Source organism: Netta rufina (genome assembly GCF_964035555.1).
Source record: "Netta rufina genome assembly, chromosome: 7".
Lineage (NCBI taxonomy): Eukaryota > Metazoa > Chordata > Aves > Anseriformes > Anatidae > Netta > Netta rufina.
Window position 1 is genome coordinate 11859319 of NC_140130.1, and position 15327 is coordinate 11874645.

Here is a 15327-nt window from a genome sequence, read left to right on the forward strand (position 1 = left end):
GAGAAGCTTCTTGTTTTGAAAGCCAAAACTTCAAGATTCTTTAGAGAACAATTAGCAGGAAACAGGAAGACAATTGTGTGCTGTTTTCATTGATTCCAGTACAGAGACAAGGAAGAATAGCAGGTCTGACAGCACGGTGTGAATCAGTGATAGGACGCGTAGCAGTTAGGCGTTACCAGGTTGTCAAAAGGAAGTATGTCAGTTCTGTTACATCAGCACAGCTGTTTACCTGGATGCTGCTATGAAAATGTCAGTGCCTTAGTAGGAGGGGAAAAGCAGATAGGATTATAAGGCACCTTCTGTTCCCTTTGTAAACAGGGCAGAGAGGTGTACGTTGGCAGAGATACTGTGAAAGGGGACTTGGCAAAATTGCAGGGGGTTTGTTTAGCACGTGTATCTTGGTATTTATTTTGTCTATTATTCTGATCTAGAAAGAAGTTGTGACCTTTCTTTCTCTTCCTCTTCCTCCCTACTCTTACGTATAAGTTGTCATTTGGGAGAAAACATCTCGCAATGGCTCAGTGCTCTGATGTCTGAGGCTTCTGATGACATCTCTTAATTACAGCATCATAGTATTTATCCCCTTAGCGAGGCTACAAGTCAGGTTTGATCAGTGAAAAGCTATGCCACATCTGACCCCTAGGAGATTTAATTTGACACTGACAAAAAGCAGCTCTTGCTCTCAGTATTTGTTACCATCTTTCTGTCCTAAGAAATTACCCATGCCATGCTTCAGCAGGGGATTATGGCAACACTTTAGATTTTTATTTTGTATTTTAAAGCTTTTCCAAATCCCCCTAGGATACCGTTCACATATATAAGATAGGAGGTAAATCAAGAACTGACACACAATAGTCAGGTGCTTGTGCCAGTGATAGAAGGCTGCATAACAGACAGCTATAGCTACAGCCAGGGCTAAGTACAAACATCTCACCTGAACTCGAACAAGGATGAGTTACTGTCAACTCACCGATGCTGGAAACCAAACTCGAAGTCATACCTCTCAGATCAGCTGAAACTTTCACCTTTATTTTCTGAAGTTATAAGAAAATTTAGGACAAGATCACTAAGGAAAGGAAACTGCTAAAACTCTCAAAGAGCCTTGGTCTGAAAATTAAGATACTGATAAAATCACAATAGCTTAAGTAAGCCATACTTTTTAATACCATTGCAGTTTCTTTGTACACTTCCAAATAATGTCTGATAGCCTCACCCACCCTCACATTTGATTCCCTGTGATCTGCATCTAGAAATGTAAGGGGGTAGGCATGGGTAAGTGAGGCACAGTGGCTGAAGTCAAGTGGTTCACAACATAAAGCTCAGCATACTGGAGAGCAGAATTAGCGCTCTATTTTAGTCCCCCCACCAAGCTCCCTCGGCATTTCTAAGCACTTGTAGCACAATATCCGAAATGGCTCCAGCCAGCTGCTGTTCAGTGGTAATCTAGTTGCCTCATCAAGATGAGCTACACTGCCTTCAGCTTTTCATTTGATTCCACTTGGGAGTCAGATTATTGCCTTGTAAAGCAACATTCTGACACTATTATTGCTTAATTATAGCATGCGATGTACAAGTATTTGGTAGTCATCGTCTCTCACATCTGCTACATAATTTCAGTCATCACTGCACATTAGTGGCTTCTTTGAATGATCAGAGCCATTGCAGATCTTCATACTGCATCCAGTTGACTGGTGGAAACCAACACAGCGTGCTGTAAACCAACAGTTAACCTAGTGGCTAACTTCAAGAGAAATAATTTGCATGAAAGCAAGAGAGCGATAGCCTAGTGGAAATGAAGACTGTCTGATAGAACTAGTTTTTGTTTTGTTTTGTTTTTTTCCCCTCCAGCAGCAGGGAGAGCAGAGTCAATGAATTTGTATCATTTCAAGTAGTAATCAGGGAGACCAAGGAATAGGAACTTGATCAAGTTAGCTCTTTGGAGTTGACCTCAGAGGGAAGTATAGGACATAAAAAAGCCATGGTAGAAAGAATTCAAATGTCTTAGTTGTCTAGAACCTGCACCTGACAAATAGAAGGGCATTTAAATTCTCCAACAATTAAAGATATTGTGCCACTACGGTACTTTGCAGGCATGTTCCTGGATACAATGTGCATTCCCTGGATTCTGTTGGGCTATACAGGCCTGGTCATCAGAGGGTCTGCTCGGAATGACAAAGCTTTTGTCACTTGGTACACAGAGGATCCAAGAACGCCTGTACAAGTAGCTCTGCCACCCTTCAGTAAATTCACTTATAAACTGTTTACCCAAAGGCCTTGGAAATGGGGTGCCAGTCAACAACTGCCAGGAGCAGCCCAGCCAGGCAGTGAAACAGCTGGGAAGGCAGGCAGGCACAACATCATTATGTGGCTGTGTAGGCAGTTCCTGTGTCACAGGATGCCCAGCCCATATAAGATGAAAGATAATGGATTTATTTTTTCCCAGTCAGAAATTGTTTGGTGATGCGTCTGCAAGAGTTAAAGGTTTTTAGCAATCCTTGTTTCTGCCTTTTGCTTAGGAAAATGGGACAGTGAAAAAGATCACTAGCCAGATGACACAGAATCTCCTGATGGCCCTCTCTGCACGGAGCCAGTACCAGGAAATCAGAGAGAAATTCCGGCAACCTGTTACTGACAAGGGCACCATCCTCAAAAACAAGCCACAGTCAACTCAAAAGGACATCCTGAGCGTGTGCTGTGACCCTCTGATCTTGGCACAGCAACTAACCCATATTGAACTGGTGAGACATCGATTTGTGTGAATTATTTCATTTTCCATTTACTAAATATTAATATACTCATCAGTATGAATTTTGCTATAGGCTTCACTGAAAGCCTCCAGTGTTCTAATCCAAAAATGCCAAATGACGAACAAAAACAATAAGGTACACTCTGTAGAAATGTTTCATACTTATCAGTAAAGAAAGCTTAAGGAGATGAAAGTTACCAAAACGATCTCACAGCTTTGGATTTATTGATGCATTTTTAACTGATCTCCCTGTCTGCCTGTACAGTGACAATCTCTCATCTCTCTGAACACAGGAACGGGTGAGCAACATTTACCCAGAGGATCTGATGCAGATTGTCAGCCACATGGACTCCCTAGATAATCACAAGGTACGGGAAGGGGTACAGAGGGGAAAAGAAACAGTAATTAGGATTTGAGTATACGCTGTGCAAAAAAGGCTGCCACTTTCTGATCTTTGTGAGGCTCATGCCTTCAGAAATATCCAGTAAGATTTCAATCAAGACATGACTGGAAGTTTATCCTTTCGTGTGTTGTCATAATACAGGATAGGATTAATATGTGGCCTTTTCTCTTGCAGTGCCGAGGCGATGTTACCAAAACCTACAATTTGGAGGCCTATGACAACTGGTTCAATTGTCTCAGCATGCTGGTGGCTACAGAGATTTGTAGGGTGGGTACTTACTGGTAGAAGATAATATAGCAAAATAATCCTGTCCTTAAGGACAAATGGCAGACAGTGGTCTAACAGATTTAAACATGAGCAGTCCAATTGAAGATAATTGCATTATTCAAGCATTAAATTATTTGTGTGCTTATGTGATTAAGAGTTCACAGCTACATTTGGCTTTGCATGTATTCTCTGGTTTTGTGTAGCTTCCATAGTAACATTAGTCATGCCATGAAATGGAAGTTGTGTGGCATTTCAGTTGGGAGTTGTTTTTCTCTTAAATACATCCATAAAGTGTTCAGGTACTCACTACCGAAGCACAGAGTTACTGATAAACTGCTCTCCTTCCACTGTACTTAGAGATCATTACTACAGCCATATGTACAGTTTTGTTATAGCAGAAAAAAAAGAAATGAGGAACAAACTCGCTCTTCAGAAGTATAGAAGGAGAAAGGTTAAAAACAAAAAGAAGGAGAATAGCCTTAGTGGAGGCTAAAAGTAACTTTTGTTACTAGCAATCAACTAGCAATGAAATGGAAGATACTGCCCCGGAAACCCTTCTTGTACATATAAACTGTCTTTTGAGATTGCTAGTAATAGGTACCAATTGTATCAAATGGTACATTTCCTCTTTATTCCCACACATTTGGCAACCCCATGGGGGAAACCCAGATGCCCGCAGCAGCTTCATGCTGTCTCCTTTATCAACCCTAACATCTTAAAAGATTTCCTGCTCTCACAGAACTTACTACAAAACATACTAAGTCCTCTTCTTCTAGATCTGGCTGATGTAACTAATGCCTTTATTAAAACAACCAAGCAAAAGGTTTTAGCATAATGAGGGGTAAGCTAATTCATTGACTACCAAGCCATTTTCTTCTGAGAGATCCCTGGTGAAGTAGTCTGCAGTCACCACTCAGAACCCATTTTGTATAACCCAGACAAAACTTCTAGATGCAAAACATGGGAATGAATGACTAATCTAGGCAAAAATAAATAAAACTGATGGATTTTTGAAACAAAGTTTGGAGATGATACTATATATTAGTTTTCCTTCACTAATTATAAAGGAAAATCTGCAAAGCAGATGCCCAGTATCACTGCTAGATCCCTCACATGTTTGCATGGATGAAGATAATGTATATCCAGGTATACCTACCTGCTCTCAACACATCATTTAAGAGCATAATGTGAGAAATCGGGACATGGCAATTAGTTTTTCCTCACATCCAGGTTACATGCCCTGCTCTCAAGTCCCTTCACTGCTTCTCCCCCTCTCCTTGGTGTTTTTTTTTCCCCCCTGTATTTTTCTGATAGCCGCTTCTTGTTTTCTCCTTTTTCCAGTAACAGGAAGTTGCTTGAAAGCATCTGACTTGATCATACAAGTTCCTTATGACACTGAACTTCATGTATAACAAGAGGTTACACTCCCCCACAACTGGGCAGATAACTGATAGCAGCCCCAAATACTACTTTTCTGTTAAAAAACAGATCTTAACAAAATATGCCTAGGCTTTCATCATCAGATTGCTTGACTGGATAACATCTTGAAATGTCTCTTCAATCATTTTATAATAATGCCTTTACCTGAACATCCTATTCAAATTTCAGGCCACCCCTTCCCTATTAACAATTTTTTTTTTCAGGTTGTCAAGAAAAAGCAGCGTACAAGAATGGTGGAATTCTTCATTGATGTGGCAAGAGAGTGCTTCAATATCGGAAACTTCAACTCAATGATGGCTATTATCTGTGAGTATTCTCAACACAGATGACAGAAGGCACTTCATTTCACAACCTGACTGGCAAGACTGTGCTCATACTTGCCTGAAGCTGGCTGACCACATCAGCGCTTCTACAACAGCAGCGTGTTCCAGTGACAGATCAGTGTGTGGGTGGGCAGCATTAGCTACCACTTGTGGCTGTCAAGCTGAACTGCCTTCGAAAGCATAAGTGTGGTATTGACATACAAGCACAGAGTTGCATTAGCCCTGTATTTTTTCAGCTCAGTTGTTTCTGTTTTGGTCTCCTCTGTCTCTATATATAGCTGGCATGAACTTGAGTCCTGTGGCGCGGCTAAAGAAAACTTGGTCAAAGGTCAAAACAGCCAAATTTGATGTTTTAGAGGTATGTATAAAGTTCAGACTTTATTTAGAAATCCACCAAATAGTAATTCCACAGCAGATGTTGGAAAGAATCAATGTCAGAGATCACAGACACCTCTGTCAGTGGTCAACAGTAATATAAACATTAGGCAGAGCATTTCCCAGATTTCAAAATCCCTTCTTGCCTGAGAAGAAGAGCTAATGCAGGTTTTCTGTAGGTTGTTTCTTCATTCTATGTCTTTATTGCAATTTAACATCACAGTACTTTTCACCCTTCGTGCAAGTCAATGCCTTTTTACTAACCATAAAACTGATTAGAGTACTCCATCTAGTGGCCAACTGAATCAAAACAAAACTCAACTGAAATCAGACTGGTGAGAGCAAGCAGGAATTGTTTTTCTTCCCCCAGTAGTCATTTATTATTTCCTTTCAACCTCCCATTAGCCATTGAAAGAAAGCATAGATGTCAAGCCAGTGCAGAACCATCCTTTCAAGCAAGATAGGAATTACAGAAACTCTGATTTAACCTGATCAGTATAAAGGACTATCTTGACAGCTTAAAACCGTGCGCAGATATTGAAAATACTATATGCTCTCTGATAAGATACACGCTTTTTAAACGTAAAAAATGTTAATTATACGACTGCCTTCTTTCCCCATAAAAACAGCACCACATGGATCCTTCCAGCAACTTTTGTAATTACCGCACAGCCCTGCAAGGAGCAGCACAGCGATCTCAGACTGCCAACAGCAATCGAGAGAAAATAGTCATCCCAGTTTTCAATCTGTTTATTAAAGATATCTACTTTCTGCACAAAATACATACGAACCGCTTACCCAATGGACAGATAAACTTCAAGGTAGGACTTTGTTTGTTGGAACTGTAATGCTAGTTAAACATTGTACATTTCAAACATTTGTCACTTTTAAACTTTAACTTGTTATATTGCTGAGTTCCTCAGATTCTTCAGCATTGCTGCAATCTAGACAAAGTGATATCATTATCTAGGGGAAGCAATTTTAATGTCTCAATACCACGTTTCTGTGAAAGATAGGGCTTGCAATTGCCACGTATGTTATATATACGGCAGATCCACACACAACTGCACATACAGAAGAGAGTCCATAAAACTGCTGGAATGTAACCGCCTTTAGTTAAAAGATTGCTTTAAAAGTATACTGAAATAGAGATTAATTCATATGTTTTATGTGAAGTAGGACAAATGGACTGCAAACTATAAAATATACATAAGCAGAACTGGGTATAATAACACTAATGTGTAAGAAAAACTGATGTGTGAAAGGACGGGGAAGAAAATAAGAATTTCCGAAGCCATAACCCATGCTTTAAAATTACTTAAGTAAAAAATGAAATAGTCTTATATTAGCCCACTGGGAAGGGACATTTCTTCCTTGAAATGTCCCTTTCTCACAAACTTGAAAATTTAGTAAGAACTTGAAATCAAGTACTAGAATTTTCATGTACCAGCAGTGATGGCAGAGATTTGTTACTCCTCAGCCCTGCTCCTGTCTTATGTTCAAAAGGGACTGGAGGAAATGTGTGTGTATGGGGGAGAAAGTAAGCCCTTCTGTGGCAGCAAGCCATTCTACCTGATCAAATTGTAATAGGTAAACTTCACCCTAAATCTTCAGGGTTGCTCTCATCAGGTTAGCTAGTTACCAACACCACACACAACCAGCTAATGATATTTAGCAGGTCTTTGAGGGAGTTTCTGCTCTCTGAAGAAATGCATGCTTGACTCGTAGTAGGTGAACAAAAGGGAATTCATGCCCTATTTTTTTTATAAGGTGACGTACATTTATGTTGTAAAGATTCGTTTATTCAAAGATTGTTATTCAGAGACATTTTAGAATTCAAAGCTAATCCTAAAGTGACAATACATGTTGCTACAGAGTAAAAAATGGTGGAAGAGTAATAATCTCGCAGAGTCTGTAAACATGAAAGGTTTTTCACATCACCAAGCATACCTTATTTGCAGCAAGAGATGGAAACATTTGGCTATCTCGAGATATATGAAAGGGAATGGGGAAGGGACAGCACCTACAACAGTACATTCTTTGGTGTCATGTGTCACATTTGGAGGGGGAAAAAGTCCAAAACCTTCAGAGCTGCATAGAGGTCAAAGAAATTCCTCCTTTATGCTGGGTTCCTAAATATGAAGGTTGAAAGGCTAACAACAAAGATGATGAAAGAAGGGATACTCAGAGTAGAAGTGTGAATGAGAACAAGACTGAGAGGCCCTGAAATTATACAGAATAATTAGTATTTGAAAGAAAAATAAGTGTAACATTCTTTCCATTACCTCACGCAGAAATTCTGGGAAATTTCAAGACAGATTCATGATTTCTTGACATGGAAGCAGGTTGAGTGTCCTTTTGAAAAGGACAAGAAGATCCAGAGTTATCTACTCACAGCACCCATTTACAGTGAAGAAGGTAAAATCCTTTATTGAATGTTATAGCGAGTCTTCCTACTCAAAGTGCGTAGACCATACAGCTGAACAGATTAGCATGCAAAATAAAAATTGGTAAGCATGTATTACCACTTCCATGTTGGCTTCTGATGAGAATAGACCTCATTAATTAAGGCTTAAGTTGCACCTGCTATATAGCAGGTATGTGTATTTTTTTCAGTTACAGAACCCATTTATCTGATTGTCCTTATTGTATTTACTAGCTCTGTTTATTGCATCCTTTGAAAGTGAAGGTCCAGAAAACCACATGGAAAAAGACAGCTGGAAAACACTCAGGTATGAAGCTTCTTTAGCACATGGGGCTTTTGCAGACATACACAGGCATGATTGCTACATATGTACTTTTGTACACTCAACTCAGTCTTCTCTGAGCCCTGAGCACACAGGTACAAAGCTGGCAGCTTCTTCCCTCCTGTTTGCAAACCCAACAAATAGCACCATTTTAACCTACGTGTAATTTTTTTTTCCCCTTCAGAATTCAAATCTGAAAAAAAATGCAGTAGGATTCTGAATACAGCTTTTCCAGCCAGTGCAGGCTACAGGATCACTGCTGAGACTATTAAGGAGAATACGCTCGGTTTGGGCTATCAAACACAGAGTCCACATTCATAGCAGTTTTCAGGCATGCTCTTTTCAGGGGGACAATTAAATACAGATACTGAGAAGGTGCTATCATTTATCATACTTATGTCCTTACAGATTATGTAAAAAGATTAAATTTTATACAAACACTCTTATTAAGGAAGAAGTTCTCAATGATTCTTCCTCACTCTTTTATAGTAGGAAACACCTATTCCACATATATGAGATCAGTTAATTCAGATAAGAGATTTAGACCTCCGCAAGTCATTACATATTTAGATCTGAGGTATCTACACCATATAAAGAATGAAGAATCCAGTATGTCCTGAGCTGCAGTCGAGCTACATCATAACTGCATCATGAGGAGACAGCAGTCCCAGGTCTCCTAGGAAAGCCACGTGAACTTTACACTTCAGACACCTATGCTCTTTATGTACTTCGTGCTAAATCCAGGGCTGTTCTGTTATTTGTCTGAGTGTGTCCTGAAGGCTCGAAGGTTAAAGAGGTTACATGTTCATTTAAAGGCAGCATTATTATTGGAATTTAGAGTTAGGCCAGCTTATAGCAGTTGAAAAGTCTGTCCTTTGAAGAAAGACTTCCAGCTACTGATGCAAGATAGTTCTATTGCCAAACTTTACCAAAACTATGAAAAATGTGGTTGTGATAGAAATTTTTTTATTACTTTTTCTAGGACAACTCTGCTTAATAGGGCCTGAGATTTTTGGATCCGATCTGCAGACTTTGAAGCACACAGAACGAATGTGTTTTTACAACCCGAAAGACTTGGACTGAGCTAAGAAAGACCTCACTGGCTGAGGTCTGTTTTGTATATACAGTACCTTTTATGAAATAAAATGTGGTAAATATTTCACATGTCAACCTTAAGGCACTTAAGTGAAGGGTTTTGTTTTTTATTTAAAAAAAAAGAAAAAAGGGCAGGGCCCTGTTCTCAGAGATGAAGTGTATTGCGGGAGGTGGGATCCCTGGGGAGATCTTATTCTATCAGCATCCAAATTTTTATTTTTTATTACTTCCACCAAAATAAAACAAAATTAAAACACATCCCAGCTACAGCCAGTGTTCAGGTCACATACTCCACTGGACCAAGAGCCTACAGAATACTCAACATGTCTCTCTACCCTTGTGGTTTCATTCAAATCAGCGAGACTGATCATACAGGAGTGTTCGTAGAGCCAAGGCCTTAGACATCTGCAGTAAGCCTGTTCCTCTCCTACATCAGAAATAGTGCCTTACAAGGTACTGGTATTGTTTAGTGTACCTTCTATTACGCTGGATTGGAAGCAAAGAAAATAAAAATATGGATGTCTCAAAACCAGCTACAATGTACTTTTTAAATAAAATGGAGAATATGGCACATGAGGTAGAGTATACCTGCCTATAACAGTGACGGTGCAGCAAACATATTTTTGTTACGTGACTTGAAGAGAAGGTGGGGTAACTGCTGGGGGATGTGCGTTTGTGTGTGTGTATGTATGTGCATGTGTGAAGATGCACATGTCTAAGTTTTAATACTTCTGGGAACTATCCTTTAAATTCTGGCTGTCAGAATAGTTTGTGTTTTCCTTTATAAAATCAGGGATTTTTTTCTTTTTTTTTCTTTAAGAGAAGGATGTCTAACCTAGATTATCTCTGCAAAACAGGTTCATTGTGTCTTTCTGCAAACAGTTTATGTAAAATAAAAAAAATACATGAATTAGGGAGAGGGAAGTATACTCAGATGTCCAATTTGAAACTAAGGCTGAAATTTCCAAAGAATTCATCTCTACTGACTCGGGCATTTAAATCCCTTGGTTCCTTTGAAAATGCTAGCTTGGACTTCAAAACAATTAAAGCAGAGACCAACTTGCATCATAAACTTTTTCTAGTACTTTGCAAGCCATGATTGACAGTCTGACCCAGAACCCATTGAAATACATTGGAAAACAACATAAGAAACTGATCAAGCCTTTGAACCCAGGTCAGAAACAGAGGTGATCTGTAAATCCACTGATGCTCAGCATTTCTAACTTCTCCTTTAAACCTTGATTTTACACCTAATTTAGCTGTCCAAATGAGCACATGAGAAGGTTAAGATTCAAGCTATCAATTTCAGGAAAAAAAATAATGTATTTCAGGATTTTCATTCTCCCCTGACCACAAAGTTCACAAAAAGAGAAAACAGGCTCGGATTTAAAACTGTTTTGGTTAATGAACTATTAGCCATGAACATTTACTAGCCTTTCCAGTAATTGTTCTCCTAAGGCACAAGGGCCAGATATTTGGAAAGATAATGACTTGAGGCCAGATATTTGGAAAGATAATGACTTGAGCCAGACAGTTGTATCAGAACTTTTCTTCCAAAGAAAGCACTCCGAAGCTTGCAGTGGTTTCAGCCTCTCTCATAGAACCTCACCAAGGACCTCTGCACAAGTTTCTTTAAAAACGGTCAACTTCAAGTAGACAATTGGTATCCTACCCTGCCCTGTGTTGAAGCGGGGACAAGCCTCGCTGGACTGAGGGTCAGGTTTACTCCAGTCCAGCAGACTCTTCTTGCTGAGTGCCTACAACCTTGAACAGTGCCACTGTTGCACGTAGCATCAGCATTCACTTCACAGGAATTGCTTGCTGTGTTGGTTGGCCCAGTAGTACAGTGAAATATTAAAAAGCCTTCCCTCTCTCCCTGTTCTCCCTCCTACTCCCTGACAAATACTTAAAATCAGAACAGAAAGTTGGGGTAAGGGAGAGAGATAACATTTTGCTATTCCCATAGCACCGAAATCAAAGAGAACCAAAAGCGAGTTAGGCCATGGAGAAGGAGGAAGAAGTGAAATACTAACTGTTAACAAGAACAGCCCAGAGAAGGAGACAGGATAATTCTTATGATCTGCTGCTATTTTTCCTGTGCTGAAGTACAGACCTTCAGCCCTGGACTAGAGTGAGAATATTTATACTGTATTATTACAGTGTTTTGCACTTTCAGAGATGTTCTAGCTAGTAACGTTGTTGGACACTATAAAAGGGGTTGTATATCAGCTTTGTTTATGTAACTGAGATTTAAAAGGGATGCTTAAAATTTAAGAAAAATATATATTTGAAATGCAACTTTAGAACACTTTCTGTAAATGTATTAAAAAAAAGCTTTCACATGAATGTGCACTTCACTGGTCAATCAGTCCTAGTATATACTTGAAATTAATGCAGTATCCACATTGGTTCCTTTTTATTTTTCTTCCCTCAGTTTGATACATTCCTTAAATACTGTGTTTTGCTATTCTGAGCTGAAATGCTAAATATAAAGCTGTACCATAAAGCAGGATATTCCGTGTTTGACTGGATGTGCTTGCATTAATAAAAAAAATCGCTTCAACCAGGCTTAACTTTTTCCATGGTTATTTTTCACTTGCAAACCAACCAAACCACAAGCCAGTGGCTGAACACAGTGAACCAACTGTAGAAGATAATGAAGTGGCAGTGAACAAACTGGTTTCTTAAGTTTAAATCCTGACTTAAGGCTGCATTATAAAATATTTAAATATCTTCCAGCAAAATCTGAGCACAACACTAAGCCAACAACATGCTGCCAGTTCTGATGTGCTATCTCTGTGCCAGTATTACAGATCTGATGCAGCGCATCTGCTCCGGAATATTTCAGTACCTCAATGAATGCAGTTAACAAATCCACTGAACAAAAGCATTTTGTGTCCTAGGAGTTGGATTTTGATTTTTGCTTGTTTGTTTTTGTTTTTTGTTTTTCCCCTTCCCATACAATTACCTTTTAAAGAGGAAAGCACAGAAACATTTGCTGCTGGCTGCAGCACGCTGTGGGGTTTCCTGTAGCAGGTTTCTGTTAACATTTCAACACTCCAGGACCTTTGGTTGCAACTGCTACCCTTTTTCATTGCCCTAATTTACAGAAGCAAAGCCACTTCCCCGAGATCACGCCGCAACCCAGCCAAGCACCGCACTGTGAGGTAAAGCTAGCCTTCCTAATGCATTGTCCCAGTCCTACCCATGCTACCTCCTTTATCTGGGATATAAGCCTTAAAAAAAAAAATAAAAAATGAGCCTTACAATCGTGGAAGCTCTGGAGATACCCTAAGCATTTTAATCAGTTTAAAACTCTGGGGATATTGTTTTGGTAACCAGATGTCCACAACAGCCTCACGGAGTAGAGCAGTACTACTATCAGTCATCACGGGTCATGAGGAAAGATAATGATGCTAAGTGTTAAGAGAATCAAGCAGCCAAAAGTCTTTCTGATGGTCAGTTCACACTCATAATTAATACGCATATTTTACATCCTTGAAAACTCACTTCCAATTATGTCCCATCTAGTCATTAGGATAAGTTACTTATTTACTCAGGTGTAAGAGTAAACAATAAAATTTCTTTCCATATACTTTACTTCCATCAGAGTACAAACTATGATAAGCAGCAACTCAATGCCAGCATGGTATTTTTAGCGGTGCTAGCAGCAACTTCATTTATCAAGTTAAAAGTTCCCAAGAAAACGCTTTCTTTCAGCAAATAATTCTCAGGTAGCAAAATTCAGTTGACAACAGATATTAGTACAGCTTTATTGAAGGGAAATCAATAATTCTTCTGAGGACATGTACAAACAAATCTTTCCCCTCCAGCCTGCAACATATATCGGGTTATCAGGGCAACCCCAGCCTCCCAACTAATTGGAAAAACCTACAAACAGGAGCATATGGGAGCAGATTTCTCTCATAGCTTTCTTTTGTAGCCATTAAATAAGGCTGCACAGACAGTGAGATAATTCACCAAAAAAAAAAAAAAAAAAAAAAAAGTTTTGTTTTGATTCTTAAAATAAATTTGCAGAAAGACTTAATCCAAAACCAGTGCTGCTCAGTTTCAGCTGTGCCCTTGTGTTCCTTACTGAATGGCACAGCAGGGTAAAGTCCTAAGTATTACTGCCCTTCAGGTGGATTTGGGGGGTCATGTGCAGTTAGTGCACCCCAGCCAAACTAAAGCTTAAACCACCTTTGCTGAACAAAAAGCTTTTATCGTTACACTGATACTGGAGTCAATGAGTCACCGCATTTATCTTGAGTCATCAGCTATTTCCAGTTCTTTTCTTCTAATTTACTGATCTGACAAAGGAAAATGTTTCATTTTATTCTAAATTTAATGCATGAACATGCAGTAAAACAGCTGCTCAGATGCTCATCCGCACTCACAGTGCTTCACCACCTTTTCTTTTTCCCTCCATTTGTAATTCTTCAGTGTTAAATGCTGAGAGGCGCTAACATTCATCAGCACAAGCTAACCAGCATTCAAAGATGTTTCAATAACATAGGTACATGTATCTCAAAGACCAAAGGATCACAGAATTTCATGTAGTGAATCAATACAAATATAAAGCAACTAAGTATTTTCTCCTGAACGCAAGGAACACAGAACTATGCATTTCCCTGTAGATTTTTGTTTTTTCTTCCATATTTTCTGATTATTTTCTGATTATTTATTTTTCTAATTCAAAACCACATTTATTTGTACCATTGGTTGGCATATTTTAAAGCGGATTCAAGTTTGCAAATTCAAAAGCACATCCTGAACTCATTCTTATATTGGGTCTAACATGAAAGCGTGTCCCAAGCTAATCTCAGTTCGACTTCCCTAATCAAGAACACTTCCCCTTTTTTCCCTGTGCAGATGCAAGGTCCTTGGAAATGTTTACAGTTAATGCATATAACATGTAACAGTTAAAAACAAACAAACAAACAAACAAAACACCACAAACATTACTTCTCCTTCCAGCAGAGCATGTTGGTATTCTATATTTACTGCTCCAACAATAAAACAATTCCTCCAGGAAAACTCAGCTGGCTTTCCATACCCAGACCACAACTTGAAAAAGGGAACCTGATTGTCACATAAACATCATCTACCATGGCCCAATGTGGCCCAGTGCAGGCACATGTCTGGCTCAGAACTGCATGCTGTGCTTTCCTTGTGTCGTGGCCCAGTGCATGTATATTTGTGACAAGTCAACAATCCAGGTACACCGTTCAGCTTCAAACCACCCTATCGCGCCCATCACACCTCAGTCACGTTACATATCACAGACCCAGTTCATAGCCATGACCCAGTGCCAGATGGGTCATGGGCTAACAATGGTATGTATTTGTGGCAAAAAAAGCAATGAAGAGCCAGGCAGGCACCACCACCACACCTCGCCCTCATCTGGCCCTGTCTGTACTGCTGCTGGAGCCTGCTCACAGCTTTGGCCCGGAGGGAGAGGAGCAACATGGAGGCAAGTAGAGCTGCAGCATAGCCAGGCAGAGGAGAGTTGAAAGCCCATGACCCTGCAGCTTTGCTCTCTGCCAGGGCCCAAGGCTGCTGCACTCCAGAAGTGCTAAACGGGACTGTGAAGCACACTGCAATGTTGTCTCTTCAGTCCCACGGCAGGAGTTATGAGATCAAGACTAGACACTTAGCTAACATTTTCCAGTCATATAGCCAGATGTATGCCTAAAGCAACATGTGGAGATTTCGTGTTCGAAACATGACTAATTTCCTCCCCTTCTTGGATGAGGTAAAGAAACACCTTCAAAGAAGAGTTGCATGTTTTAGTGGGAAAGAGCAAATCTGTCTCATCTGCACAGCTGAATGCACACACATGCACTTGTATCACAGCCTGGTAACTGCTGAATGCAGCCTGAAGTTCAGCGTACTTAGACAAATGAAATCACTTAAGATCACTTCATAATG

General features: G+C 39.7%; 1 protein-coding gene across 3 annotated transcripts in view; it reads left to right on the forward strand.

The window, feature by feature from the left end:
- The window catches only part of RASGEF1A (RasGEF domain family member 1A), a 48154-nt gene extending 36257 nt beyond the window's left edge, over positions 1-11897 (forward strand). For 2 of the 3 annotated variants that reach the window (XM_084290590.1, XM_084290591.1), the window contains exons 5-12: positions 2517-2738; positions 3040-3114; positions 3324-3416; positions 5060-5162; positions 5458-5537; positions 6184-6375; positions 7849-7972; positions 8214-8723. In XM_084290590.1, the coding sequence (XP_084146716.1) occupies positions 2517-2738; positions 3040-3114; positions 3324-3416; positions 5060-5162; positions 5458-5537; positions 6184-6375; positions 7849-7972; positions 8214-8467 (1143 nt within the window). In that variant the 3' untranslated portion in view covers positions 8468-8723. Of the gene's footprint in view, positions 1-2516; positions 2739-3039; positions 3115-3323; positions 3417-5059; positions 5163-5457; positions 5538-6183; positions 6376-7848; positions 7973-8213; positions 8724-9283 lie in introns of those variants that run through there. The other variant, XM_084290592.1, reaches the window with a different exon arrangement.
- The last annotated feature ends 3430 nt before the right edge of the window (positions 11898-15327 follow it).